This window comes from Dysidea avara, chromosome 10 (assembly GCF_963678975.1).
Source record: "Dysidea avara chromosome 10, odDysAvar1.4, whole genome shotgun sequence".
In the NCBI taxonomy this organism is placed as follows: domain Eukaryota; kingdom Metazoa; phylum Porifera; class Demospongiae; order Dictyoceratida; family Dysideidae; genus Dysidea; species Dysidea avara.
This window is the reverse complement of record NC_089281.1, coordinates 29,863,916-29,891,531: the sequence shown is the minus strand read 5'-3', so window position 1 is coordinate 29,891,531 and position 27,616 is coordinate 29,863,916. Positions and strand designations below refer to the sequence as shown.

The following is a 27,616-nucleotide window of genomic DNA, read 5'->3' as shown; positions in this document are numbered from 1 at the left end:
AACTGCTTTATAGCTAACTGCTTTATAGCTAACTGCTTTAACTGCTTTATAGCTAACTGCTTTATAGCTAACTGCTTTATAGCTAACTGCTTTATAGCTAACTGCTTTATAGCTAACTGCTTTATAGCTAACTGCTTTAACTGCTTTATATAGCTAACTGCTTTATAGCTAACTGCTTTAACTGCTTACAGTGTTATAGCTAACTGCTTTATAGCTAACTGCTTTATAGCTAACTGCTTTATATAGCTAACTGCTTTATAGCTAACTGCTTTATATAGCTAACTGCTTTATAGCTAACTGCTTTATATAGCTAACTGCTTTATAGCTAACTGCTTTATAGCTAACTGCTTTATAGCTAACTGCTTTAAGGTTTTTTGTTGTTTTTATTATTTATAGCACATGCCAAGTGCTGAGAGTCTGCATGCAGGACACCCGGATGGTCCTATATAGCTATACAGATGTTATAATAGTATATGTTTGAAAAGTTGTAGCTATATAAGGAGAAAAAATCCATGATTGAGCCTTGGCAGCCTTGATTTTGTTATTTTACATATGCAATGTTAACTTGTTTTTCATATACATCATAATGCCTTATTTGTGCATGCATGAGGAGTATATTAGCAGGCTCCAAATTTTCCCTTTTGACAAATTAATGATAATTCTCAGTGGCGGATTTAGGGGGGTTTCAAGGTTTCCACGGAAACCCCTTTGAAAAATGATTGCGTAACAATTAAATGTTTTAATTATTGCGGCGTGTGTCTCGATCGAGATACTCTTCACAGTAGCTATTAAATGTGTAGCAAGTTATTTAAGGTATTTTATGTACTATCAATAGGCTGTGACCTTTTTTTTTTTGCATGGTCTCACCTTACCAAACCAGACAATGTAGTGCAAACTTTTGCATATCTCATGTCAGTGTATATCTCCACCTCCTTAAACTGGAAACCTCCTTTATAAATTCCTAGATCCGCCACTGATTCTAGTATGTCATTCTAAAAGCAAATAGCTACATGCATGTGAAAGTATTCTCATTGCGTAACATTCAAATTGACTGCATGGTTACAAAGGTTACAAGGTTAAGGACATCTTAAACCCTTATCCATTCTTCCAACCTCATCAACCACTAGCTAGCTCTCAGTTTACTGTCAGTGATCAAGAAAATGAGTATACATGGAGAATATGGTGGTGAGTTATTGAAGAAATTAAAATCTAAGCAAATTTCATAAAATTTTTAGCTACTCTAATAGAACAATCATTATTGAGTTCAGCAAACTGATAGTTAGGATAACTGAGGTTCCAAGCTAAGTATAGTGTCCATGCAGTGCCCCATGCAGCAGATCTTATAGGGAAAGGGAGTTATAGTTCATGTGTCAGTTATAATGCTGCTATATATACTCCAACATAACATGGATTTTTGTCCACAACAGCATTCCATAGATGTCTCTTTATGAATGACAATCCATACATATATATATATATATATATATATTTGGTAAAGTGACATATGTTGAGAATTGTACACGTGCCCAAAGTCTGCTACTATTAACCTATATCACTCAATGAACACAATTAAAAGTAGCGGGCAATCAAAAGACAACTGAAACTCTATACACGTTCAACCATTTCCTAGCCAATTTTTACTCAAGTATAACTCTTGTATGTACATTACATTTCCCACTATAATTATGTCCCTGCTCAAGATGCCTGTCGATTGAGCTGTCGCTCTAGATTGATTTTAACTGTTATAATTCTGCCATACTGCCGGATTTTGGCTGTGGGTAGCTATACAGACCATTAATGCAAACTGTAAAAACTGAAGTATCCACAGGACATCATAATGTCCTAATATGGACACCACTGGTGATAATGGTGTCCGTATTGGGACATTTTGGTGCATGCGTGACTTAACTTAATTGTCTGCATTAGCTACAAGGCTTATTAAATAAAATACTTTTAGCTACGGCTATTACAAAACCAACCGTAACCGCACTATCTTGAATTTGAAAGAGATGCATGTTTAAAAGCAAAAAAAAAAATATTTACACACATGTATGTAGTCATTTAGTAGTATAAACTATTCCGTAAAATTACGTCACAAATTCAAACCCACAATCAAATGTGTAGTAAGGGTAAACGAAGCTTCGGCGGTGACTCTGACGATGATTTTGATGACAGCTTGCACAAGAGACTCAAGATAAGACGCAGAGAAACTAATGTAAAGACCAGGGGCACCAGCAAAGCTAAGCAACCTCGGCAAAGACTGCAAATACGTCGAGAAGTTCGTATACAAAAAGTGAACGATGTTTCCACATCGTCCTGTGACAGCTCAGTGTCTTTGACAGCCACTGTTACTAGTGCTGCTATGCCATCAATAGCTGGTAATGGGTCATTTATGGACGAAGAAGATGAATGCTTTGTGGTGAATAACAAGAGCTCAGATTTAAACGATAGTCGTTTATCTGCAGACCAGCTCATCAGTGATATTTTTGGAGATGAATGTGACGATGGAGCAGTGAATGTTACAGATGTTCATCAGACATCTACAGCAACTACTACAAGCTCAACAGATTCTGTACAGAGACTTCCTGAAGTGCCGAGCCACAAGAAACAATTATCGTTATTCCAATATTTTAATCTAAAAGGAGCTGGAAAGGGTATTTCTGTTCCTCATCAGTCAAACAGTAATGGTGGCACTAATAAACATTCATCAGTTAGTATGCACCAAAGTAATAGCAGCAGTAAGACATTACTTACTAAAAAAAACAGTACGGAATTATCTAATTCAATTTTCAGCAATAAATCAAGACGAGATTGTCCTTTCTACAAAAAGATACCAGGTACTTGTAGTGATATATTCAAAACAGGTTAATATTTGCAACATTCTTTGTTGAATGCTTGTTGCTTTCATTAATTCCTAGTCCTCACACATTAAAGCTATACACTAAGATAAGGTCAACATGTTTCAATAAGTGGTTGACAAAATTTTAGCAAGAGTTAATCCCTTAAATATCCAACCATGTTCTAGGGCTATCTTATGGTGTTTTACCACACAGAGTCATCCTTTAACAACCTGTAGTACCAGTTTTAATGAATATCTATAATAGCTAACGTTTAATTGTGTATCCCTTAAGGTAGATTGCAGGTAGCCATCCATTTATCTGATGTAGCCACTGTGGCTGTATTGTTGAGGGATAAGCTGTACGAATTGTCTTTGTTAAGTTTTTGCAAAAATAATTTGAATAGTTTATTGTTTTACTTCAACTGAAACTGTTCTTCCTTACTGGAGGAAATTAGGTGCTAAACAGCTGTTCCTTAGGATGCACCAAGATTCAGTTAGTATAATTTTAGTGAAAACAGCGATAATAGTATCCCTCCAAAACCTCTAGCTGTATGTTAGTAGTAGCAATAAATTCTACCAAATGTTTATGACATATACTAGTCAACTTACAGAAGGTCTACACACTGTAGGTAGTACCATTACAGTTGATGCATTCCTGTATGGAGACATACCAGGTTGTACTGCCTACTTCCTGTCTCACTTCCACTCTGATCACTATGGTGGGCTGGATAAGAACTTCAGGAATGATATCTACTGTAGTACAGTGAGTAGTACATTGTGTGAGAGGAAAAATATGTTGTAGATACGATATAGTAGCACCTGGCCACCATTATAGAAATTCCACCTCTCTAAGACAACTATAAAATCCTAATGAGAAATTTATATACCAGCCACCTGATTATTAGCCCAAAAAGGTGACACAATACTCAACTGTACAGGTCCTGAGACTCTAGTTAATGACCACAGTGTGTGTATTTCATAACAAGTATAATTGAACATACGCTCTTAATGAATGATCTAATTGAACGGTCATTTTTAGATCACCAAAGAGTCTGATATAGAATAGTTCACAGTTATGTAAATAATATATTGTGTCTGTGGTCCAGAGTGAAGTATCATTTAATCCGTCTAAGCTGATCAACGCTTTCTTTTGTCAAATATAATCTGTTGTATAATATAGTGTAACAGTATTTTCCTGTACTAGGCTACTGGTAATCTAGTGTGCAAGAAACTTGGGGTGGAATCTCAGTACGTCCACAAGTTGCCACTGAACACACAAACTAGCGTGGAGAATGTCAGGGTTACTCTATTTGATGCTAACCAGTAAGTTGTTAAAGTATGTTAATAGCTTTTGCAAACTATTAAGATTCACAGTATGTATAGCTAATAATAGCTACCAGGAGGGCATCCACACTTTATCTCCTACCAATTATTTAGCATGTAATCCTCACAGCTGTCCTGGTTCAGTGATGTTCTTGTTTGTGCTACCAGATGGGAGAGTCTTCTTGCACACTGGTGAGTACATGAGCATACTTCATTATCTAAACAACTGTGTGTCACTAGAACTACACGCTGATTGATATACAGAGCTCTTACTTTAATAGAATGTACACCAGTTTACAAAATACTCTAATAGAACAGTCACTGCTACTGTTTGCTAGCCTGATAATTAAGGTTCATTGTATCCTCAAAACTTTTCATGTTGTATTTGAAGGTGACTTCCGAGCCTCTCAAGAAATGAAGTTAATACCAGTATTTAGTCGATACCACATAGACCAGTTATATCTGGACACCACGTAAGATGCTGTCTCTTTCTAAACAGGAATTGTTTCACCTTGTTTGTTTAGTTATTGTAGCCCAAAATATGATTTCCCCAGCCAGGATGAAGTAGTATCATTTGTAGTACAAAAAGCTAGGGACACTGTGAAGAGTGATCCAAAGACTTTAGTTGTATGTGGAACTTATTCTATTGGAAAAGAGAAAATATTTCTTGGTATTTACATATTTCTTACACTCTTTGTACATTTAGTGAAATACTGTAGGTATAGCAGAGATGTTGCAGTCAAAAGTGTTTGTGTCAAGAGACAAGAAGGCAATACTGGACTGTTTAGAATCTACTGATCTGTCAAACGTGTTAACTACACAAGACTGTGATAGTAGAGTACATGTCTTACCCATGATGAGGATTACTATAAAGGTATGTAATCTAGTGTAGCCTTTTGTGTAATCTAGTGTAACCTTTTGTGTAATCTAGTGTAACCTTGTGTACGTCTGTTTGCCTGTGCATTTTACTCAGTCTGCAGACCTGGTGTTAATTGGTGAAGTAGTCTACCCAGCTGTATTAATGGTGACCTGGTGTTAATTGGTGAAGTAGTCTACCCAGCTGTATTAATGGTGACCTGGTGTTAACTGGTGAAGTAGTCTACCCAGCTGTATTAATGGGGACCTGGTGTTAATTGGTGAAGTAGTCTACCCAGCTGTATTAATGGGGACCTGGTGTTAATTGGTGAAGTAGTCTACCCAGCTGTATTAATGGTGACCTGGTGTTAATTGGTGAAGTAGTCTACCCAGCTGTATTAATGGTGACCTGGTGTTAATTGGTGAAGTAGTCTACCCAGCTGTATTAATGGTGACCTGGTGTTAACTGGTGAAGTAGTCTACCCAGCTGTATTAATGGGGACCTGGTGTTAATTGGTGAAGTAGTCTACCCAGCTGTATTAATGGTGACCTGGTGTTAATTGGTGAAGTAGTCTACCCAGCTGTATTAATGGGGACCTGGTGTTAATTGGTGAAGTAGTCTACCCAGCTGTATTAATGGTGACCTGGTGTTAATTGGTGAAGTAGTCTACCCAGCTGTATTAATGGTGACCTGGTGTTAATTGGTGAAGTAGTCTACCCAGCTGTATTAATGGTGACCTGGTGTTAATTGGTGAAGTAGTCTACCCAGCTGTATTAATGGGGACCTGGTGTTAATTGGTGAAGTAGTCTACCCAGCTGTATTAATGGTGACCTGGTGTTAATTGGTGAAGTAGTCTACCCAGCTGTATTAATGGTGACCTGGTGTTAACTGGTGAAGTAGTCTACCCAGCTGTATTAATGGGGACCTAGTGTTAACTGGTGAAGTAGTCTACCCAGCTGTATTAATGGTGACCTGGTGTTAACTGGTGAAGTAGTCTACCCAGCTGTATTAATGGTGACCTGGTGTTAACTGGTGAAGTAGTCTACCCAGCTGTATTAATGGGGACCTAGTGTTAATTGGTGAAGTAGTCTACCCAGCTGTATTAATGGTGACCTGGTGTTAACTGGTGAAGTAGTCTACCCAGCTGTATTAATGGTGACCTGGTGTTAACTGGTGAAGTAGTCTACCCAGCTGTATTAATGGTGACCTGGTGTTAATTGGTGAAGTAGTCTACCCAGCTGTATTAATGGTGACCTGGTGTTAACTGGTGAAGTAGTCTACCCAGCTGTATTAATGGGGACCTGGTGTTAATTGGTGAAGTAGTCTACCCAGCTGTATTAATGGTGACCTGGTATTAACTGGGGAAGTGCTGTATTAATGGGGACCTGGTATTAATTGGTGAAGTAGTCTACCCAGCTGTATTAATGGTGACCTGGTATTAACTGGGGAAGTGCTGTATTAATGGGGACCTGGTATTAACTGGTGAAGTAGTCTACCCAGCTGTATTAATGGGGACCTGGTGTTAACTGGTGAAGTAGTCTACCCAGCTGTATTAATGGTGACCTGGTGTTAACTGGTGAAGTAGTCTACCCAGCTGTATTAATGGTGACCTGATGTTAACTGGTGAAGTAGTCTACCCAGCTGTATTAATGGTGACCTGGTATTAACTGGTGAAGTAGTCTACCCAGCTGTATTAATGGGGACCTGGTGTTAACTGGTGAAGTAGTCTACCCAGCTGTATTAATGGTGACCTGGTGTTAACTGGTGAAGTAGTCTACCCAGCTGTATTAATGGTGACCTGATGTTAACTGGTGAAGTAGTCTACCCAGCTGTATTAATGGTGACCTGGTGTTAACTGGTGAAGTAGTCTACCCAGCTGTATTAATGGGGACCTGATGTTAACTGGTGAAGTAGTCTACCCAGCTGTATTAATGGGGACCTGATGTTAATTGGTGAAGTAGTCTACCCAGCTGTATTAATGGTGACCTGGTGTTAACTGGTGAAGTAGTCTACCCAGCTGTATTAATGGTGACCTGGTGTTAACTGGTGAAGTAGTCTACCCAGCTGTATTAATGGTGACCTGGTATTAACTGGGGAAGTGCTGTATTAATGGGGATCTGGTATTAACTGGTGAAGTAGTCTACCCAGCTGTATTAATGGGGACCTGGTGTTAACTGGTGAAGTAGTCTACCCAGCTGTATTAATGGTGACCTGGTATTAACTGGGGAAGTGCTGTATTAATGGGGATCTGGTATTAACTGGTGAAGTAGTCTACCCAGCTGTATTAATGGTGACCTGGTATTAACTGGGGAAGTGCTGTATTAATGGGGACCTGGTATTAATTGGTGAAGTAGTCTACCCAGCTGTATTAATGGTGACCTGGTGTTAACTGGTGAAGTAGTCTACCCAGCTGTATTAATGGTGACCTGGTATTAACTGGGGAAGTGCTGTATTAATGGGGACCTGGTATTAATTGGTGAAGTAGTCTACCCAGCTGTATTAATGGTGACCTGGTATTAACTGGGGAAGTGCTGTATTAATGGGGACCTGGTGTTAACTGGTGAAGTAGTCTACCCAGCTGTATTAATGGGGACCTGGTGTTAACTGGTGAAGTAGTCTACCCAGCTGTATTAATGGTGACCTGGTGTTAACTGGTGAAGTAGTCTACCCAGCTGTATTAATGGTGACCTGATGTTAACTGGTGAAGTAGTCTACCCAGCTGTATTAATGGTGACCTGGTGTTAACTGGTGAAGTAGTCTACCCAGCTGTATTAATGGGGACCTGATGTTAACTGGTGAAGTAGTCTATCCAGCTGTATTAATGGGGACCTGATGTTAATTGGTGAAGTAGTCTACCCAGCTGTATTAATGGTGACCTGGTGTTAACTGGTGAAGTAGTCTACCCAGCTGTATTAATGGTGACCTGGTATTAACTGGGGAAGTGCTGTATTAATGGGGACCTGGTATTAATTGGTGAAGTAGTCTACCCAGCTGTATTAATGGGGACCTGGTATTAACTGGGGAAGTGCTGTATTAATGGGGACCTGGTATTAACTGGTGAAGTAGTCTACCCAGCTGTATTAATGGGGACCTGGTGTTAACTGGTGAAGTAGTCTACCCAGCTGTATTAATGGTGACCTGGTATTAACTGGGGAAGTGCTGTATTAATGGTGACCTGGTATTAATTGGTGAAGTAGTCTACCCAGCTGTATTAATGGTGACCTGGTATTAACTGGGGAAGTGCTGTATTAATGGGGACCTGGTATTAACTGGTGAAGTAGTCTACCCAGCTGTATTAATGGGGACCTGGTGTTAACTGGTGAAGTAGTCTACCCAGCTGTATTAATGGTGACCTGGTGTTAACTGGTGAAGTAGTCTACCCAGCTGTATTAATGGTGACCTGGTGTTAACTGGTGAAGTAGTCTACCCAGCTGTATTAATGGGGACCTGGTATTAACTGGTGAAGTAGTCTACCCAGCTGTATTAATGGTGACCTGGTGTTAACTGGTGAAGTAGTCTACCCAGCTGTATTAATGGTGACCTGGTGTTAACTGGTGAAGTAGTCTACCCAGCTGTATTAATGGTGACCTGGTGTTAACTGGTGAAGTAGTCTACCCAGCTGTATTAATGAGGACCTGGTATTAACTGGTGAAGTAGTCTACCCAGCTGTATTAATGGTGACCTGGTGTTAACTGGTGAAGTAGTCTACCCAGCTGTATTAATGGGGACCTGATGTTAACTGGTGAAGTAGTCTACCCAGCTGTATTAATGGGGACCTGGTGTTAACTGGTGAAGTAGTCTACCCAGCTGTATTAATGGGGACCTGGTATTAACTGGTGAAGTAGTCTACCCAGCTGTATTAATGGTGACCTGGTGTTAACTGGTGAAGTAGTCTACCCAGCTGTATTAATGGTGACCTGGTGTTAACTGGTGAAGTAGTCTACCCAGCTGTATTAATGGTGACCTGATGTTAACTGGTGAAGTAGTCTACCCAGCTGTATTAATGGTGACCTGGTATTAACTGGTGAAGTAGTCTACCCAGCTGTATTAATGGTGACCTGGTGTTAACTGGTGAAGTAGTCTACCCAGCTGTATTAATGGTGACCTGGTGTTAACTGGTGAAGTAGTCTACCCAGCTGTATTAATGGGGACCTGGTATTAACTGGTGAAGTAGTCTACCCAGCTGTATTAATGGTGACCTGGTGTTAACTGGTGAAGTAGTCTACCCAGCTGTATTAATGGGGACCTGGTATTAACTGGTGAAGTAGTCTACCCAGCTGTATTAATGGTGACCTGGTGTTAACTGGTGAAGTAGTCTACCCAGCTGTATTAATGGTGACCTGGTGTTAACTGGTGAAGTAGTCTACCCAGCTGTATTAATGGTGACCTGGTGTTAACTGGTGAAGTAGTCTACCCAGCTGTATTAATGGTGACCTGGTGTTAACTGGTGAAGTAGTCTACCCAGCTGTATTAATGGGGACCTGGTATTAACTGGTGAAGTAGTCTACCCAGCTGTATTAATGGTGACCTGGTGTTAACTGGTGAAGTAGTCTACCCAGCTGTATTAATGGGGACCTGGTATTAACTGGTGAAGTAGTCTACCCAGCTGTATTAATGGTGACCTGGTGTTAACTGGTGAAGTAGTCTACCCAGCTGTATTAATGGTGACCTGGTGTTAACTGGTGAAGTAGTCTACCCAGCTGTATTAATGGTGACCTGGTGTTAACTGGTGAAGTAGTCTACCCAGCTGTATTAATGGTGACCTGGTGTTAACTGGTGAAGTAGTCTACCCAGCTGTATTAATGGGGACCTGGTATTAACTGGTGAAGTAGTCTACCCAGCTGTATTAATGGTGACCTGGTGTTAACTGGTGAAGTAGTCTACCCAGCTGTATTAATGGTGACCTGGTGTTAACTGGTGAAGTAGTCTACCCAGCTGTATTAATGGGGACCTGATGTTAACTGGTGAAGTAGTCTACCCAGCTGTATTAATGGTGACCTGATGTTAACTGGTGAAGTAGTCTACCCAGCTGTATTAATGGTGACCTGATGTTAACTGGTGAAGTAGTCTACCCAGCTGTATTAATGGTGACCTGGTATTAACTGGTGAAGTAGTCTACCCAGCTGTATTAATGGTGACCTGGTGTTAACTGGTGAAGTAGTCTACCCAGCTGTATTAATGGGGACCTGGTATTAACTGGTGAAGTAGTCTACCCAGCTGTATTAATGGTGACCTGGTGTTAACTGGTGAAGTAGTCTACCCAGCTGTATTAATGGTGACCTGGTGTTAACTGGTGAAGTAGTCTACCCAGCTGTATTAATGGTGACCTGGTGTTAACTGGTGAAGTAGTCTACCCAGCTGTATTAATGGTGACCTGGTGTTAACTGGTGAAGTAGTCTACCCAGCTGTATTAATGGTGACCTGGTGTTAACTGGTGAAGTAGTCTACCCAGCTGTATTAATGGGGACCTGGTATTAACTGGTGAAGTAGTCTACCCAGCTGTATTAATGGTGACCTGGTGTTAACTGGTGAAGTAGTCTACCCAGCTGTATTAATGGTGACCTGGTGTTAACTGGTGAAGTAGTCTACCCAGCTGTATTAATGGTGACCTGATGTTAACTGGTGAAGTAGTCTACCCAGCTGTATTAATGGTGACCTGGTGTTAACTCGTGAAGTAGTCTACCCAGCTGTATTAATGGGGACCTGGTATTAACTGGTGAAGTAGTCTACCCAGCTGTATTAATGGTGACCTGGTGTTAACTGGTGAAGTAGTCTACCCAGCTGTATTAATGGTGACCTGGTATTAACTGGTGAAGTAGTCTACCCAGCTGTATTAATGGTGACCTGGTGTTAACTGGTGAAGTAGTCTACCCAGCTGTATTAATGGGGACCTGGTATTAACTGGTGAAGTAGTCTACCCAGCTGTATTAATGGTGACCTGGTGTTAACTGGTGAAGTAGTCTACCCAGCTGTATTAATGGTGACCTGATGTTAACTGGTGAAGTAGTCTACCCAGCTGTATTAATGGTGACCTGGTGTTAACTGGTGAAGTAGTCTACCCAGCTGTATTAATGGTGACCTGGTGTTAACTGGTGAAGTAGTCTACCCAGCTGTATTAATGGTGACCTGATGTTAACTGGTGAAGTAGTCTACCCAGCTGTATTAATGGGGACCTGGTGTTAACTGGTGAAGTAGTCTACCCAGCTGTATTAATGGTGACCTGGTGTTAACTGGTGAAGTAGTCTACCCAGCTGTATTAATGGGGACCTGGTATTAACTGGTGAAGTAGTCTACCCAGCTGTATTAATGGTGACCTGGTGTTAACTGGTGAATTAGTCTACCCAGCTGTATTAATGGTGACCTGGTGTTAACTGGTGAAGTAGTCTACCCAGCTGTATTAATGGTGACCTGGTGTTAACTGGTGAAGTAGTCTACCCAGCTGTATTAATGGTGACCTGGTGTTAACTGGTGAAGTAGTCTACCCAGCTGTATTAATGGGGACCTGGTATTAACTGGTGAAGTAGTCTACCCAGCTGTATTAATGGTGACCTGGTGTTAACTGGTGAAGTAGTCTACCCAGCTGTATTAATGGTGACCTGGTGTTAACTGGTGAAGTAGTCTACCCAGCTGTATTAATGGGGACCTGATGTTAACTGGTGAAGTAGTCTACCCAGCTGTATTAATGGTGACCTGATGTTAACTGGTGAAGTAGTCTACCCAGCTGTATTAATGGTGACCTGATGTTAACTGGTGAAGTAGTCTACCCAGCTGTATTAATGGTGACCTGGTATTAACTGGTGAAGTAGTCTACCCAGCTGTATTAATGGTGACCTGGTGTTAACTGGTGAAGTAGTCTACCCAGCTGTATTAATGGGGACCTGGTATTAACTGGTGAAGTAGTCTACCCAGCTGTATTAATGGTGACCTGGTGTTAACTGGTGAAGTAGTCTACCCAGCTGTATTAATGGTGACCTGGTGTTAACTGGTGAAGTAGTCTACCCAGCTGTATTAATGGTGACCTGGTGTTAACTGGTGAAGTAGTCTACCCAGCTGTATTAATGGTGACCTGGTGTTAACTGGTGAAGTAGTCTACCCAGCTGTATTAATGGTGACCTGGTGTTAACTGGTGAAGTAGTCTACCCAGCTGTATTAATGGGGACCTGGTATTAACTGGTGAAGTAGTCTACCCAGCTGTATTAATGGTGACCTGGTGTTAACTGGTGAAGTAGTCTACCCAGCTGTATTAATGGTGACCTGGTGTTAACTGGTGAAGTAGTCTACCCAGCTGTATTAATGGTGACCTGATGTTAACTGGTGAAGTAGTCTACCCAGCTGTATTAATGGTGACCTGGTGTTAACTCGTGAAGTAGTCTACCCAGCTGTATTAATGGGGACCTGGTATTAACTGGTGAAGTAGTCTACCCAGCTGTATTAATGGTGACCTGGTGTTAACTGGTGAAGTAGTCTACCCAGCTGTATTAATGGTGACCTGGTATTAACTGGTGAAGTAGTCTACCCAGCTGTATTAATGGTGACCTGGTGTTAACTGGTGAAGTAGTCTACCCAGCTGTATTAATGGGGACCTGGTATTAACTGGTGAAGTAGTCTACCCAGCTGTATTAATGGTGACCTGGTGTTAACTGGTGAAGTAGTCTACCCAGCTGTATTAATGGTGACCTGATGTTAACTGGTGAAGTAGTCTACCCAGCTGTATTAATGGTGACCTGGTGTTAACTGGTGAAGTAGTCTACCCAGCTGTATTAATGGTGACCTGGTGTTAACTGGTGAAGTAGTCTACCCAGCTGTATTAATGGTGACCTGATGTTAACTGGTGAAGTAGTCTACCCAGCTGTATTAATGGGGACCTGGTGTTAACTGGTGAAGTAGTCTACCCAGCTGTATTAATGGTGACCTGGTGTTAACTGGTGAAGTAGTCTACCCAGCTGTATTAATGGTGACCTGATGTTAACTGGTGAAGTAGTCTACCCAGCTGTATTAATGGTGACCTGATGTTAACTGGTGAAGTAGTCTACCCAGCTGTATTAATGGGGACCTGGTGTTAACTGGTGAAGTAGTCTACCCTGCTGTACTGGTAATAATTGGGGAAGCGAGTGCCTAACTGCTCTTGTTTTGTGTGGTGGAATTTTGGCTTTCTCAGCTTTTATCTTCAATATCTGTTCGACATGATGTAGGATTTACTTGATTTATAGCACTGAGTGGTACGCAGGTGGCCCAGGCAACGTTGTGTCACTAAGACTTTTGCTTGTGTATGCGTGTGTAGTGTGTACATGTCATGTGTACGTATGTGCAGTTGGACAGAATGTAGGTCATTTACTACAAGGAGTAGTTATATCCATGCTAACTGTTGTGCTAAGGACAGGATTGTGGGCTATTGTAAATTGCAAGATGATAGTTTAGTAGTGAAGTAACCAGTGTAGTGGATAAAAGTTTGGCTAACGTTGAATGATGTAATACTGTCGAATAGTGAGTTACAAACTTCCTCCAATTCACACAAACTTTAATCCTGCTTATTTCATCGTTTAGAGTATAGTATGCATGTTCAGTTAGTCTTCGGTAATACCAAGAGTGAATGGTAGTACTTGTTTTCCAATTCCTAAAAAGGGAGCTAATCCTTGCTGGTGTTTATAATAATTAACAATGCAAAAAAAAATGGGCTTGTCCGGGAGTCGAACCCGGGACCTCTCGCACCCTAAGCGAGAATCATGCCACTAGACCAACAAGCCACTGTTGATGTTTTATTATCTTTTTAGCATAATATTTCCCAGTCAGTCAGTACAACATACTTGTATGTACTCTGTGTGTTGTGTGATTGTCTTCTTCACTGGACAGACATCTTCTTTTACAGTAATGGTGGTTTGTTGGTCTAGTGGCATGATTCTCGCTTTGGGATTCTGGGTTCAGCTCCCAGACAACCCCATGACTTATTTTATTTCTAAAACTACACACTAGCACATATATGTACTGCATGACTTAAAAAAACACTCTCTAAAATCAAGCTAAAGGGTACAAATGAAGGTTTTTTTTATTGAGATCAATGCTGGATGTTGTTAACAGAATTAATACAAAATTTAAATACATACTCATGTTCATTGTCGTAGAACATGCGTTGTGAGCTGCTTACTTTAATTACATATTGCTATTTGGAATTTCATGTGAGTCTCAATAGGCATAATACAAAACTAGGGGTGGGTTAGGGTTAGGGTTAGGGTTAGGGTTAGGAGTGGGTTTACTAGGGCTCAGTAGATATTCAGTAGAGGTGTGCGATTATCTAGATATATTCGATTATCGAGATATCATAAGACTTATCAAGATAAGGATTATAGGTTTGTTAATCTAGATAATAGTAAACTTCCGTAAATTATTTTTATACCTGATGATGTAGGCACCTCCTGGGGGCTCCAACTCTCCTACCACTTGGGAACAGCGTTAAGACTAACATTTTTCACTTTTTTATAGTCTTAAAATTGCAATTTTCTCACTTTACTGGTTACAATATTGGCAGTTTACTAAAATAAATAATTGTTTCAGTTATCGAGATATGTTAGATAATCGAGAGAAGTTCAAAGGAAATATTGAGATATGTCTAAATTAGTCATCGCACATCTCTAATATTCAGAGAGTGTTTCATGTAGACTTCTGATCAAGAAAATGTATTTTGTTTTGAAAGAGCCTTAAGTGTGTGAAACAGTGGTTTGCACTGTTTTGCCAAGCAAATCCAAGGACTCTTACAAAGCAAAGTACATAACCTTGATGCTTATGTGTAGCACTATCTGATGCTTATTTGTAGCACTATCTGATGCTTATGTGCAGCACTATCTGATGCTTATGTGTAGCACTATCTGATGCTTATGTGAAGCACTATCTGATGCTTATGTGTAGCACTATCTGATGCTTATGTGCAGCACTATCTGATGTTTATGTGTAGCACTATCTGATGCTTATGTGTAGCACTATCTGTTGCTTATGTGTAGCACTATCTGATGCTTATGTGCAGCACTATCTGATGTTTATGTGTAGCACTATCTGATGCTTATGTGCAGCACTATCTGATGTTTATGTGTAGCACTATCTGATGCTTATGTGCAGCACTATCTGATGCTTATGTGTAGCACTATCTGATGCTTATGTGTAGCACTATCTGTTGCTTATGTGTAGCACTATCTGATGCTTATGTGTAGCACTATCTGTTGCTTATGTGTAGCACTATCTGATGCTTATGTGTAGCACTATCTGTTGCTTATGTGTAGCACTATCTGATGCTTATGTGCAGCACTATCTGATGCTTATGTGTAGCACTATCTGATGCTTATGTGCAGCACTATCTGATGCTTATGTGCAGCACTATCTGATGCTTATGTGTAGCACTATCTGATGCTTATGTGCAGCACTATCTGATGCTTATGTGTAGCACTATCTGATGTTTATGTGTAGCACTATCTGATGCTTATGTGTAGCACTATCTGATGCTTATGTGTAGCACTATCTGATGCTTATGTGTAGCACTATCTGATGCTTATGTGCAGCACTATCTGATGCTTATGTGTAGCACTATCTGATGCTTATGTGTAGCACTATCTGATGCTTATGTGCAGCACTATCTGATGCTTATGTGCAGCACTATCCAAATACCCACTAAGCCCCAATGTTGTACTGCGATTATTAAGACTCGTGAATACCACGTGTTTTAATAGCTAGGAATTTATTTTAGTGTTTACTTTTAAACTACAAGAATTTTGGTACTGAATTAGAATGTGCCATGTGATCTTTTTGAAACTGCACGAGTTTCCTAAAAGCAGCTGCTGTGTAAAAGATGTCTATACTGAACTATTTCTCAACAGCATAATGGTCCATTAATTTCTTGCTCGCAATAGAGCTCTTCGGAGATGCTGTCATCGCAAATGGTATCCCTGCACACAAGAAGCCATGTGCAATTTCATCTTCCACAGCAGCTGCTTGACTTCTTGGCCTCAAAATTTAGTACTAATAAACTGTATGCCATATTGTAGTAGATTGGTTATTGCTATTGGTAAATTTTCAAAGATTGTGTTCTCAAGATTTTCATGGAGAATTTTTTTTCAATTATGAAACATCTATTTATATAATAATTCTCTAACTGTTTTCTGGCACTGCCTCTTTGTTCTTGGTCGGATTCCAATCAGATCGGTACCATTCAAATCTAAAATTTGAGACGAATCGTTTGATCCAGGATTGGTGGCGATTTGTTATACTGCAGGAAATACCCTTTAAACCACCGTAACTACCTGAGGAGGACACAAATTTGTCCAAAACTTTCTGGTGACCCCTATCTTGTTACCAGCCTTCCCCAACCCAGCCTACACTAGACGTTTCTCTCCCCTGTGGACGACAGAATGTGAAACGGAAAATTGAGGCCATAAAAATTTCAAACACAAACTCCTTCCTGGTTTTTCCCCTGATTAGCTTCAAACTCACTAGACCAACTACCCGTCCAAATCAATGTGTCATAAGGTGGTTTTCGTGTCTGTCATTACATGCTAACCTTGGTTGCGAGATACTTATCACTGTTAATGGCCATTACAAGTTTATGATACGCGTATACGGCATTCCAGTATACACGTGTTGCTAATAGAAATCAGATGACGTCATGGTTTAACTATCTAACTATCTATGTGATCTGGTGTGTACACTATCATCCGGCAAACACACCCACCAGTATTAAGAGGAGAGTTCCCTAGTGGGTGTGGCAAGTCTATGAGTGATGATCATTCCTATCAGGCTACTTGACAGAGAATACACAAGGAAGACTCGCTGGCAATGCACACTCTGCACCCTGCTGCGCTGTCCACAACAAGGATAGACATCCTGAGGCCTACACCGCTGTGCGCTAGACGAAGTATAGCTACTGCAACAAGAAGACAAACAGGTCAAGGACTACAGACAGACCTAAAACGGAGGATTACCAGCAACACCAGACGGAAACGGTCCAGATCACACATATCTGTCTGAGCAATACAACCACACTTTCCACTAATTACTAAGTAGCAGTATTGAACACCCTATCAGTGCAGATTACCTTCTTGCTTACAGCCGATTAAGTTGAATATAACACATTACATAAATATATATACACACTTTGCTGCTATGCAATAAATAAACAACACAACAGTCCGCCACACACAAAGAATAACAAAATAGTACACACAAATTAGAATTACAATTCAAGTTTCAAACTGTAGGTACAGGCCAAGTCAATGGCAGAATCTTGCAAATAATAGCATCAGTATAATTGATCTTGATCCTCTTGTTTATTATACACATCACAGCAGAACAAAGTAATGAATACAACACAGCAATAACTATAACAACAGAACAGTCAGTACCTTGACTAGGATGAAGAATGGAACTCATTTCAGTTACTCTAATAGAACACATACTGACAACAAATTAATAAATCAATAGAATTATATATGACCACTGATCTACTGTATGTGTAATGCAAGTTGAATTAGAATAGCTCTTTGTGGTGATTCAACAACCATTAATAATATTGATATGCCTCTGACAGTAAGCCAAAGATCAGTTGCCCAGATATGATCACACTCAGATACTCTATTATGTTAGTTTGTGCAACACCATCACATAACCTAACCATAATCATCCAAATTAAGTGGAGTACACATACTCAACACCACTTCAACACCATCCCAATTGTGACATTTGTTTGTCACTCAAAAAGAGCAACACATTGTAGAATCTCATGCATGCATGCATGCACGTCAAATATTATATACCGAATCATATAATGATGTGATTACTCCTTGCATGATAAATTCAAATGCATACAGTATTATATTCACACAATAGTAGTAACAATGATTTTAGCAACAAGCACAATTTGCACAGGTACAACTAGTTTTAAGTATTGCCCAAGTGTAAGAGTCACATGTACTTCCAACAACGATATTACCAGATGACTTTCACGTGTGAGCAGTTGGGGATTAGGCTAACCAACAAACTTGACTGTTTATTGCTCAAGTTCACATGCAGTGTTATTGCAGGAACTAGATATAGGCAGTAGTGATGGATTCCGAGTTATTGTACCTTAATGCACCAAGATAGAATGTATATGTCTATAAATGCTATTACCGTTTATAGTGATGGATCACACATCAAATGATCACTGTGACTGCCATTCATTGTCATAGTTTCTGGGTAACAGTGTTGTTTACATGTGACAACTGAATGAAAAGTAAAATGCTTGTGAACCCAACTTGAGTCCTGCTGTCGGTTATGATATGTTTTGCGTAGTAATTGATTACTAATGTTATTGAGATCGTTGAACCTTTATCATTGCAAAGAGCTCAATCTTCTTCCTTACTCTTGAAATTTCAGCCGTCTAAAAATATTACAGTGTTGATTGTTGTCTTGATCTATTGACAGTTGGTAAAAAAAAGAATGGGCTTGTCCGGGAGTCGAACCCGGGACCTCTCGCACCCTAAGCGAGAATCATGCCACTAGACCAACAAGCCACTGTTGTTATTTCATGATCTTTCTAGCATAACATTTCCTAGTCAGTTAGTACAACATACTTGTATGTACTCTGTGTGTTGTGTGGTTGTCTTCTTCACTGGTTAGACCAAATAATATTATGGTGAAATATGACAGCTTCATTCAACAGTGGCTAGCAGTGAAAAAATCAAGCCTGTGTGTAGCCTTAACCGTTATTAGAAAATGGTATGCATAAAACCCTTTGATCTTTGGGAGATAATGAGGTTTTTAAAATCCTTAAGAGACCTCTCTAAAATGAGACCTCCTATCTCCAGTTGAGGGAGTCAACACACAGCACACCTCACTAATGATCACTGATGTGCTGAGTAGCATTGCAGATCTCACAATTGATCACTGAACTGCTAGATCAGTGAGCTTCCTTTTATCAATGTAGAAAGTGATTGTGGGTTTATATTTTGTGCAAGATATAATGACATGATTTTACTTAACCCACAATCAATCTATCTACTAGTATGTTGATGTTTTACTAAACCCACAATCAATTCATCTATCTACTAGTATAAATACACCCACACCATTTTCTAAGTCAGTTAGAGACTCCATTCAGATCTTCATGGCTTTAAAAAAACCTTGGCTTTGCCTCAGGTTTTTAAAATCACAAAGATCCTCATGGTGGGTCTCTAACTATTACTTGAGTTACACTTGTCTGAAGGCATCAGGCAGGCAGGTAGTTAGTAGAATGAATGAATGAATGATTTTGGCTTGTAAATGATTCTGTGTAAAATGGCAATTATCAATGTCCAATATCTGCATTATCACACTTAATCCTTCTTCAGAATGTAGCTGTCTAAAATAAAGACAATGTTAGCCTTATGCGTAATCCATCTACATATAAAAAAAAGGGGGAAAAAAGGGCTTGTCCGGGAGTCGAACCCGGGACCTCTCGCACCCTAAGCGAGAATCATGCCACTAGACCAACAAGCCACTGTTGATATTTCCTGATCTTTCTATCATAATATTTCCTAGTCAGTTAGTACAACATTATGCACTTGTGTGTGTTTGCAATGTTATGTTGGAATGTGACAGGTTCTTTCAATGATGATTTGATAGTTTATTCTACATTGGACGTGAGAAATCCATCATTCATATTTCTTGTTTTACTACTTTTTACCGCTGAAACCTTCCTTCATTTTAATTGCATTAGTTTTAACTCTCTTGTTTTATATGTGATATGTAAAACCATGGCTATGAGGTGTATTGCACTTATAATCACTCTGACTCCAAAGTCAGAGGAAGTTTACTGTTGATAAACCCTGAGGCGAAGCCAAGGGATTTATCAATAGTAAACTTCTGATGACTGAGGAGGAGTGGTGTATATAAGTGCAATATACATCGAAGCACATAAGTGAGCCATGGTATCTAAATTAACCCGCACTACACAACATACTAACAACCCATACGCACACAAATAAGCTTAATAAACAACTTACACTTAATTCGCCATATTTTGGCATGGTAGACATGCTAGGCAGCCTTCCTCTCACAAGTCAGCTCACTCAAAATGGTAGTGATATTCGATTGTGGGACTTAGTAATCCCCAGGAATTTTCTGCTCATATCTAATGTAGAAACAGTGTTACCACATTTTTACATCCAATCCGATATCTGAAATATATTAATTGATATCCGATATTTGATATATATATTAATTGATGCAGGTTTCTGATGAACTGATATTTCAGAAACAGCCGATTCTTCAATAATGTAACCGATATCTCTTATTATGAGATACAATGTTATAATATATACATGGCTACTTTAAAACAATCCAGCTAGTTAATGACTGTTTGCAAAGTGTTTTGGTAAGTAACTGATGTGAATTGTCAGTACAAATCAACTGTAAAACAAAAAGGTGGTACCAATGAAAATAAAAGCCAACTACTCTGAGATTTGAACCCATGCACACCAACCACACCAAATAGTTTACAACTGCAGCAGCAGATCACTTCCACAGGTCAGTGGCTTATAATAGTACTTATACTACATAAGCACAAGGTGATAATTATATACTTCATATAATTCATTGATACCGATACTCGTGATATCGGTCCTGATACCAATAAAGTGTCAGTATCAGTACAGCCCTATTAGAATATTTCAATCTCCCTGCTTATCTCGAGTGGGCTACATAATAGATTAAGGGCCATATCTTGTTTTCTACAGCAAAAATTGCAGTTGATTACATCTAGATTATTATGAGGTGGGGTTGCTGTGATCTGATCATGTAAGGGCATGGCGGTATATTCTGATTGTTTCAAGGTGAAGTTGTGCAGCTACTGGTATCAATGCCCTCTTGCAAGTATCGATATGGAAAATTAATGCATTGGTATGGTTTCCTTGCCTGAATAAGAAGACAGCCATATAAAAGGAAAGGCAAGGAGCAGATACTCGATCAGCTTGTTGGAACCCCATGCCAAATGTAGTGTGGCATAAAATTATGGCTGTAAAATAATGGCTGCATGATGCGTCATTTAACCCTTAGCCTTCTGAATATGGTCAATGAGGCAGACAGACAGGCAAACAGACCAAAAATCAGGTTTTAGTGATTTTGGTTCTGGATTTGATACTGTATGCACTCCTTTCAAAGGTGCTTTCATCTCATATGATATTTCTATGATGGTTTTTTTGTAATGGCAGCATTTTGTCAGATGCTGGGGAGAACCTACTAAGCAGTACTACCGTACTGTTTGATAATTTCCAGACAATTATTGAGATGGACACTTAATTATCACGTGATCCTATTTCATAATTTAGATATCTGAAAAATTGTCAGTGTTTGCAATACACTGACAGGAGAAAAGGAACAAAAAAGAGTGAGCTTGTCCAGGAGTCAAATCCGGGACCTCTCACACCCTCAGCGAGAATCATGCCACTAAACCAACAGGCCACTGTTGAAATTTCATGGTCTTTCTAGCATAAAATTTCCTGGTCAACATTATACAGTGTACTTGTGTGTACTCTGTGTGTTGTGTGATTGTCTTCTTCACTGGACAGACCAAATATTATGGTGAAATTTGATAGCTTCATTCAACAGTGGCTTGTTGGTCTAGTGGCATGATTCTCGCTTTGGGTGCGAGAGGTCCCGGGTTCGACTCCCGGACAAGCCCACTTTCTCTTTTCCTTTTTTATTTGTAGTATTTCAACATTTACACTATTGATAATAGTTTAGTTTTCTTTCATACACATCGCCGTGTGTGCTCCACTTAGTGTTACCATTATTTTACAATACGTTTTGATAAGGAGTTGAAGAGAACCTTGGGTTTGGAAAGAAGTACTACCTAGAGCCATAAATTAAGATCATCACACATTTTATAGATGGTGTTTCCACAGTTATAGTTGCATCCAAATAAATGCCAGTCTTGATTATAAGTTGAGGGGAAGGGGGGGGGAGGGCTCCAGCACATAGACTAAAGTCTACTGTTCGTGGTTAAATTTTACTTGCTGCTGCATGCTATTTCTTCAAACTTCAACATTGAATTTAGTACCATCTGAGGTAGAAGATGCAATGAGTAACTACATGAGTGGTCCTTACAAGTCCATCATGCTGATGTGTCTTTTTAAATTGCCAATCATTATAGGGCTTGGCTGTACACCACACTTAATATTATGCATATTGTTACAATGATGATTACACATCTGGTGACTACCCAAAATAAACTCCAGAGCTTGTTTAAAGGCTGAGTCAATAGTGCTTAGAAGGAAAAAAATAAGTTGCTGTGTAGTTGTTACAAGAATGAACTAGCTCTTGATCACTGAAATCTTAATCCTTCTATACAGTATTTAGATTATCAAACAATTAATGCTTGTGGTTACTTACATACACATTATCAAAGATAGCATAACAATCAAGCAAGGTCTCCAAACTTTTTTCCTTTGAATGATTTGTTGTAAACAACTGTGCTTGTATGGTATTCATCGGTGACAATGAATTGGTGTGACTTATCTTGAGTGTGTCATGTGGTTATTATCAAGTTCAGAATGTAACAGTGGCCACTGGACCAACAAGCCACTGTTGATATTTCATGATCTTTCTAGCATATAATATTTCCTGGTCAGTTAGATAACATTATACAGTGCACTTGTATGTACTCTGTGTGTTGTGTATTTGTCTTATTCACTGGATAGAACAAATATTATGGTGAAATGTGCTTTGGATGTGGGAGATCCTGGGTTTGACCCCTGGGCAAGCCTAAATTTTAACCTAGTTTTTACTTGTGGTAACTTAATACTAATGAGATTAGTTTTCTCTTATACACATGTATACCAATGATGTATGGAAAACTTCATGATCAAGGCAAAGAAATGTATGATTGTCAACACAGAGATTTGTAATTATACTCTCCCGTGCAGGAGAGTAGTATTGTATTTGGTTCTGGGTGGTTTTCAAGCAAAACTTATAGTGTGATGCTCACAGCTAGATGATGTTGTTAGAATGATTCTAAGTGTCTCGATAAGTGTTCTAACTTTTCACACATACACGCACACACACACACACACACACACACACACACACACACACACACACACACACACACACACACACACACACACACACACACTTTAATAACCCTTCAGCTGGTGAACAAAAGTTGTAAGACGTTTAAGTATTGTTCCTAACCATTTAGCCGTTATTTAGCTCGAAAGGTACAAGCTATTGGCTATATTGTCACATCTTCACAGTGATTCAATGCAAATATTTGAATCACTATTATAACAGTACTCATGGATAGCTCTTGGAGAATTGAAGTGTTCTCGCTGTTCTTCCAAAGTTCCAACATGGTATATAAAGAAACATATTATATATGTATGGATTCCTTCTGACTTGGTTTCTGCATGCACATTGCAGCCCTATGTTAGTAGTAAAACTTCGTAAACTCTCCACTTCCTTCCGGCTAATGATGAGTGAACGTTTGACCACAGTAACAATGCAGAGCTACAAAAGATGAAGGATAATCAACGCAATCTAACAAATAGCGTGTAAGTACAAAATAGATAATATTGTACCATACATATACGGTCTATTACCAGCTATTGGATTTTGCTACATGAGTCTGACAGGCCTTGAAAGTATCTTGAGTAAGTAGTGTATTTACCTCTTGCAGCTTATTACACGAAGATTTTAATCGATGGTGTTCCAATGTTAACTATGGAGTATATATAGGTTACTTGAAGCACTGTCTTCTGGGTTGCATTATTAACTAGGTCACAGTATAGCTGAAATACTTTGATATAGATTTGTAATTCGAAATCTTTCAGCAAGACAGCTTCACCGAGAATTAAAGCTACACGTAAACATTGTTATAAATTAAAGCATTTGTTGATATTCAGTGAAACCCCAACCCATGCCTACACAGAGACACAATGTGTAATAGTTTGACGTGATTCAGTTTGAAAATGTGATTACATGTTCAACATGTTTATCCTAAGAAAGAATGCTGACTGCTTATCATAACTAAAATGACTCATTGTGAACCACTTAAATAAAGCGACATTATTTTTCAGTCAGAATTATTCAAATTCAATCTCAGAAGGTTGTGAAATTGCCTTGTGGAGGCATACCTCCAGACCCTCCTAAATAGAGCATACTTGCCAAGTGTGCTTCACAAACTGTACTAGCTAACTGTGTCAATAAGTTGTCAGTTTTGTAGCCATGCATTCATTATTAATGCCCCTGTTAGCATCTCCCCTTCTAAAATCCTCAATGTTTCCTCATGTTTGTACCTTTGATCATTATACAAATTGCATGAGACACAAACAAAAGCTACACTACTACTAGCGGGAGAGTATCTGCACTTTGTAAGTGCTTTCATTATATTATTAGATAATAGTTCACTTACATATCGAGATCTTCAGACAAGTGTGATTTCATAGAATGATGCTATGGGATTGAGGTAGATGTCACTTTGGCCTAACACATGCTTTTTGGCATAAGTAAAAACTGAATAGAAAGTAAAATACTATGTGCATGTGAACCCAACTGGTACTGTCTATGATACTTTTTGTGTAGTAAGTGAAATTGATTTCTAAGCTCGTCAATCCTCTAACATTGTAAAGAGTCTTCTTCCTTATACTCTTAAAATTTCAGCTGTCTGAAAAATTATTACAGTGTTAATTGTTGTCTTGATCTATTGACATTTAGAAAAAAAATGGGCTTGTCCGGGAGTCGAACCCGGGACCTCTCGCACCCTAAGCGAGAATCATGCCACTAGACCAACAAGCCACTGTTGATATTTGATGATCTTTCTAGCATAATATTTCCTAGTCAGTTAGTACAACATACTTGTATGTACTCTGTGTGTTGTGTGGTTGTCTTCTTCACTGGACAGATCAAACATGACTATCTCAGTAATTACTTGCCTAAAGTTGGCACTAAGAAAAATAAAATAAGTGAAATTACATATTCTGTAATGAAAAAATATACAGGTTTTAATCAAGGGAAGCAAATCTCAAGTCAATAAAACATATCACCAGAGGGTTTGCATGGGTATCTGCTTCGTTTCTGTATAGCCCTAAGGGTATGTGTGTCATGTACGTTTGTTTACAATATGGTACATGTAAACAAGATCATCATCATCATTTTTTCATGTAAAACACCTTCATACATGTGTGTGCAAGTAATAAAGAACATTTTTGAGCCAAATCCCAACTCTGTACTAGAGACCAAAGTCATGGCTACGAATTTACACCTGTAGTTTATTCTCAGTATAGATCAATTTCTTTGCTCTTCCTATACTACTAGCCCTGGCTAGCACTATAATTCCACCATAAACTTTGGTGCTGAGTGGACAATAAAAAGAAATTTGGAAATTGTGTGGTTTTTTCTAAGGCCTCGACTGAGATGGTCAAAAAAATGTGACAACTGCTTTCAATAGCGGCTTGTTGGTCTTGTGACATGATTCTCATTTTGGGTACGAGAGGTCTTGGGTTCTGCTCCCAGACAAGCCCAGTTTTTTTTTTATGTTAATGATTGTCTTAATCATTGCATAACCTTACAGGGTAGCTAACACTACTTTTTTGATGTAGGGAATGAATGATTATTTGAAGAAACACAAAAGCAAATTTACTTCGATTCTGGCCTTCAAGCCAACCGGCTGGACCTACTCTGGTACTGTGAGCTCTCTGAATTCCATTAAACCTCACACTAGTGGACCAGTGACCATCTATGGTTAGTCATTATAAACAGCTGGAAAACCACTGTCTTTGATCATGTCATGTAAATCACCCCATTAATGCTTCAGCTGCTTGTAACACTTTCCCATGAGTTGTGCTTTCTGCACCTTGACTCATACAAGTATTGTAAAACCTAACAAACACTGCAAATAAAAAGCAAAACTATAGTTAGCCTCGGGTCTAGATGGCTCCATAACTACAAGCAGCAACCAAATTATCCATTATATAGAGAGTTCCACTGGAATACAGTTAATAGTGAAGTACCGTACAAGCTGCTACTTTATCTATAGTTTTCATTGCAGGTGTCCCTTACAGTGAGCACAGCAGTTTCTCAGAACTTAAGACATTTGTACAGTTTATCAGACCAACTAAAATTATCCCTACTGTGTTTGGTGGAGTAGGACAAAGGATAAGTGACATGCAAAATATTTTCAAAGAATGGTTAAAGAAATGAAATTTTGTATTTAATAATGTGATTGTTGTATTAGAGATGTCACGTATTTTGTAGAGATTTGTTGCGGGAAATGGTTTCCCGCTACCGGCTAAACGTTCACCGCCTTTTACATAATTGCGCTCCAGCTTTAAAATCACCTGGAACCTCGCTCAGTGGCTGCTTCTTGTGTGGATATGAGACGCTCGTTTGGCAGTGGTTGCATAACGCCAACGCAAAGTGGGTATGTCCAATCATCGCTTTCTCCAGCTACGCTACTTCGAGAACTCTCAGATGAAATAGGAAAGATTAACGTGCCGCCGCTACTATCGCCCTGCTGTGTTGTTAATGTGGATAACCAGCAACAGAGCGCAGATAAGTTATTTCACGATAATGAGGAAGCCCCTAATTTATACACTTCCAAGGAAGATTTAATTCCATGGTATGAAAATAAGTTGGTAGTGGCAATTTTCCTAAACCTAAAACAAAGTGAAATGGACTTTCCTAGCATCAATATGGAGTCACCAGACTTGTCACAAAGACCATTCTTAGTCAACTACATCAGTCATGTTTCTGAATGCCTGCAACTATCCAATTCTACTAGATACCTAGCAGTACGCCTACTGGATGGCTTCATGGATAAGCATAGCATCATGACTTATCGGTTGAAACTTGTAGCACTCTCCTGTCTGCATATTGCAAGTAAGTAACTAGCTATAGACTGATAATTCTACTATTGTTTTGCTGCAGTCAAATTTGAGGATGTTGATTACTTCTTTCCATCCATGAAAACCTTGTTGAAGCTTGGAGGACAGGAGGAAGTTGAGCTAGAAGATTTTCAGCAGATGGAGATCTATATACTAACCTTCTACGAGTGGAGGGTGTCCTACCCCACACACATCCACTTCATTGATTTCTACCTACTAGACTTCACTACTAGGAATGACTCCGATAACACTACACTACACCAATGTGCTTACTCCTTCCTGGAATTTGCTTTAACAGGTAACATAACACTACTAAAGATTCTAATGTACACGATTCTTCTAGATAACAATTTTATTCAGTTCAAACCATCACAAGTAGCAGCTGCATCGGTCCTAGCAGCACAAACACTATTAGACCAACAGCCACATTGGGATAATGTGATGGAAGGGATCACTGGATATAGCACTGAAGACCTTCACCCATTATCATTGATAATGCAACTGCACTTAGAAGAAATTCATTCAGTAAGAAATAAGATTTACAAACACTTCATGACTTTCCCCCTCTACAGTCCTTGCTGTTATACAAATCACCACCAAAGGTGGAACAGGACCACAGTTGAGCAGAAATTATAGAACAATATAGACAATGGTTTAATTTAAACATTTGTACAGGTATATAATTTACAATGACTAATTCTCCCATCTAGTTCGCTTCTTAGT

The 27,616-nt window shown here is 39.2% G+C and overlaps 2 protein-coding genes and 5 non-coding genes across 7 annotated transcripts; 3 read left to right on the top strand and 4 right to left on the bottom strand.

Moving 5' to 3' along the window:
* The first annotated feature begins 1,987 nt into the window (after nucleotides 1-1,987).
* On the top strand, nucleotides 1,988-26,359 carry LOC136267870 (uncharacterized). Its single transcript, XM_066063039.1, has 9 exons — nucleotides 1,988-2,837; nucleotides 3,469-3,602; nucleotides 4,044-4,162; nucleotides 4,293-4,354; nucleotides 4,554-4,635; nucleotides 4,687-4,832; nucleotides 4,882-5,036; nucleotides 25,610-25,751; nucleotides 26,059-26,359. The coding sequence occupies exons 1-9, from the start codon at nucleotides 2,117-2,119 to the stop codon at nucleotides 26,208-26,210; spliced, it is 1,713 nt and encodes a 570-aa protein (XP_065919111.1). The 5' UTR covers nucleotides 1,988-2,116; the 3' UTR covers nucleotides 26,211-26,359.
* Trnap-agg (transfer RNA proline (anticodon AGG)) lies at nucleotides 13,691-13,762 on the bottom strand. Its single transcript has one exon. It is a non-coding gene; the product is annotated as a tRNA-Pro (tRNA).
* Trnap-agg (transfer RNA proline (anticodon AGG)) lies at nucleotides 18,476-18,547 on the bottom strand. Its single transcript has one exon. It is a non-coding gene; the product is annotated as a tRNA-Pro (tRNA).
* On the bottom strand, nucleotides 19,440-19,511 carry Trnap-agg (transfer RNA proline (anticodon AGG)). The gene has a single exon. It is a non-coding gene; the product is annotated as a tRNA-Pro (tRNA).
* Nucleotides 21,622-21,693, top strand: Trnap-ugg (transfer RNA proline (anticodon UGG)). The gene has a single exon. It is a non-coding gene; the product is annotated as a tRNA-Pro (tRNA).
* Trnap-agg (transfer RNA proline (anticodon AGG)) lies at nucleotides 24,735-24,806 on the bottom strand. The gene has a single exon. It is a non-coding gene; the product is annotated as a tRNA-Pro (tRNA).
* Nucleotides 26,360-26,383: 24 nt separating the features above from the next.
* Nucleotides 26,384-27,597, top strand: LOC136267872 (cyclin-J-like). Its single transcript, XM_066063042.1, has 4 exons — nucleotides 26,384-26,888; nucleotides 26,937-27,191; nucleotides 27,237-27,418; nucleotides 27,466-27,597. The coding sequence occupies exons 1-4, from the start codon at nucleotides 26,384-26,386 to the stop codon at nucleotides 27,514-27,516; spliced, it is 993 nt and encodes a 330-aa protein (XP_065919114.1). The 3' UTR covers nucleotides 27,517-27,597.
* Nucleotides 27,598-27,616: the final 19 nt, after the last annotated feature.

Bases quoted from the DNA above. Each gene is read 5' to 3' on its own strand.
- LOC136267870 (XM_066063039.1), top strand. From the start codon at position 2,117: ATGTGTAGTAAGGGTAAACGAAGCTTCGGCGGTGACTCTGACGATGAT. The intron at 4,163-4,292 runs GTAAGTTGTTAA...TAATCCTCACAG, and splicing joins ACTCTATTTGATGCTAACCA to CTGTCCTGGTTCAGTGATGT. The intron at 4,355-4,553 runs GTGAGTACATGA...TTGTATTTGAAG, and splicing joins GAGAGTCTTCTTGCACACTG to GTGACTTCCGAGCCTCTCAA.
- LOC136267872 (XM_066063042.1), top strand. From the start codon at position 26,384: ATGAGACGCTCGTTTGGCAGTGGTTGCATAACGCCAACGCAAAGTGGG. The intron at 27,192-27,236 runs GTAACATAACAC...CGATTCTTCTAG, and splicing joins CCTGGAATTTGCTTTAACAG to ATAACAATTTTATTCAGTTC. The intron at 27,419-27,465 runs GTAAGAAATAAG...CCCCCTCTACAG, and splicing joins ACTTAGAAGAAATTCATTCA to TCCTTGCTGTTATACAAATC.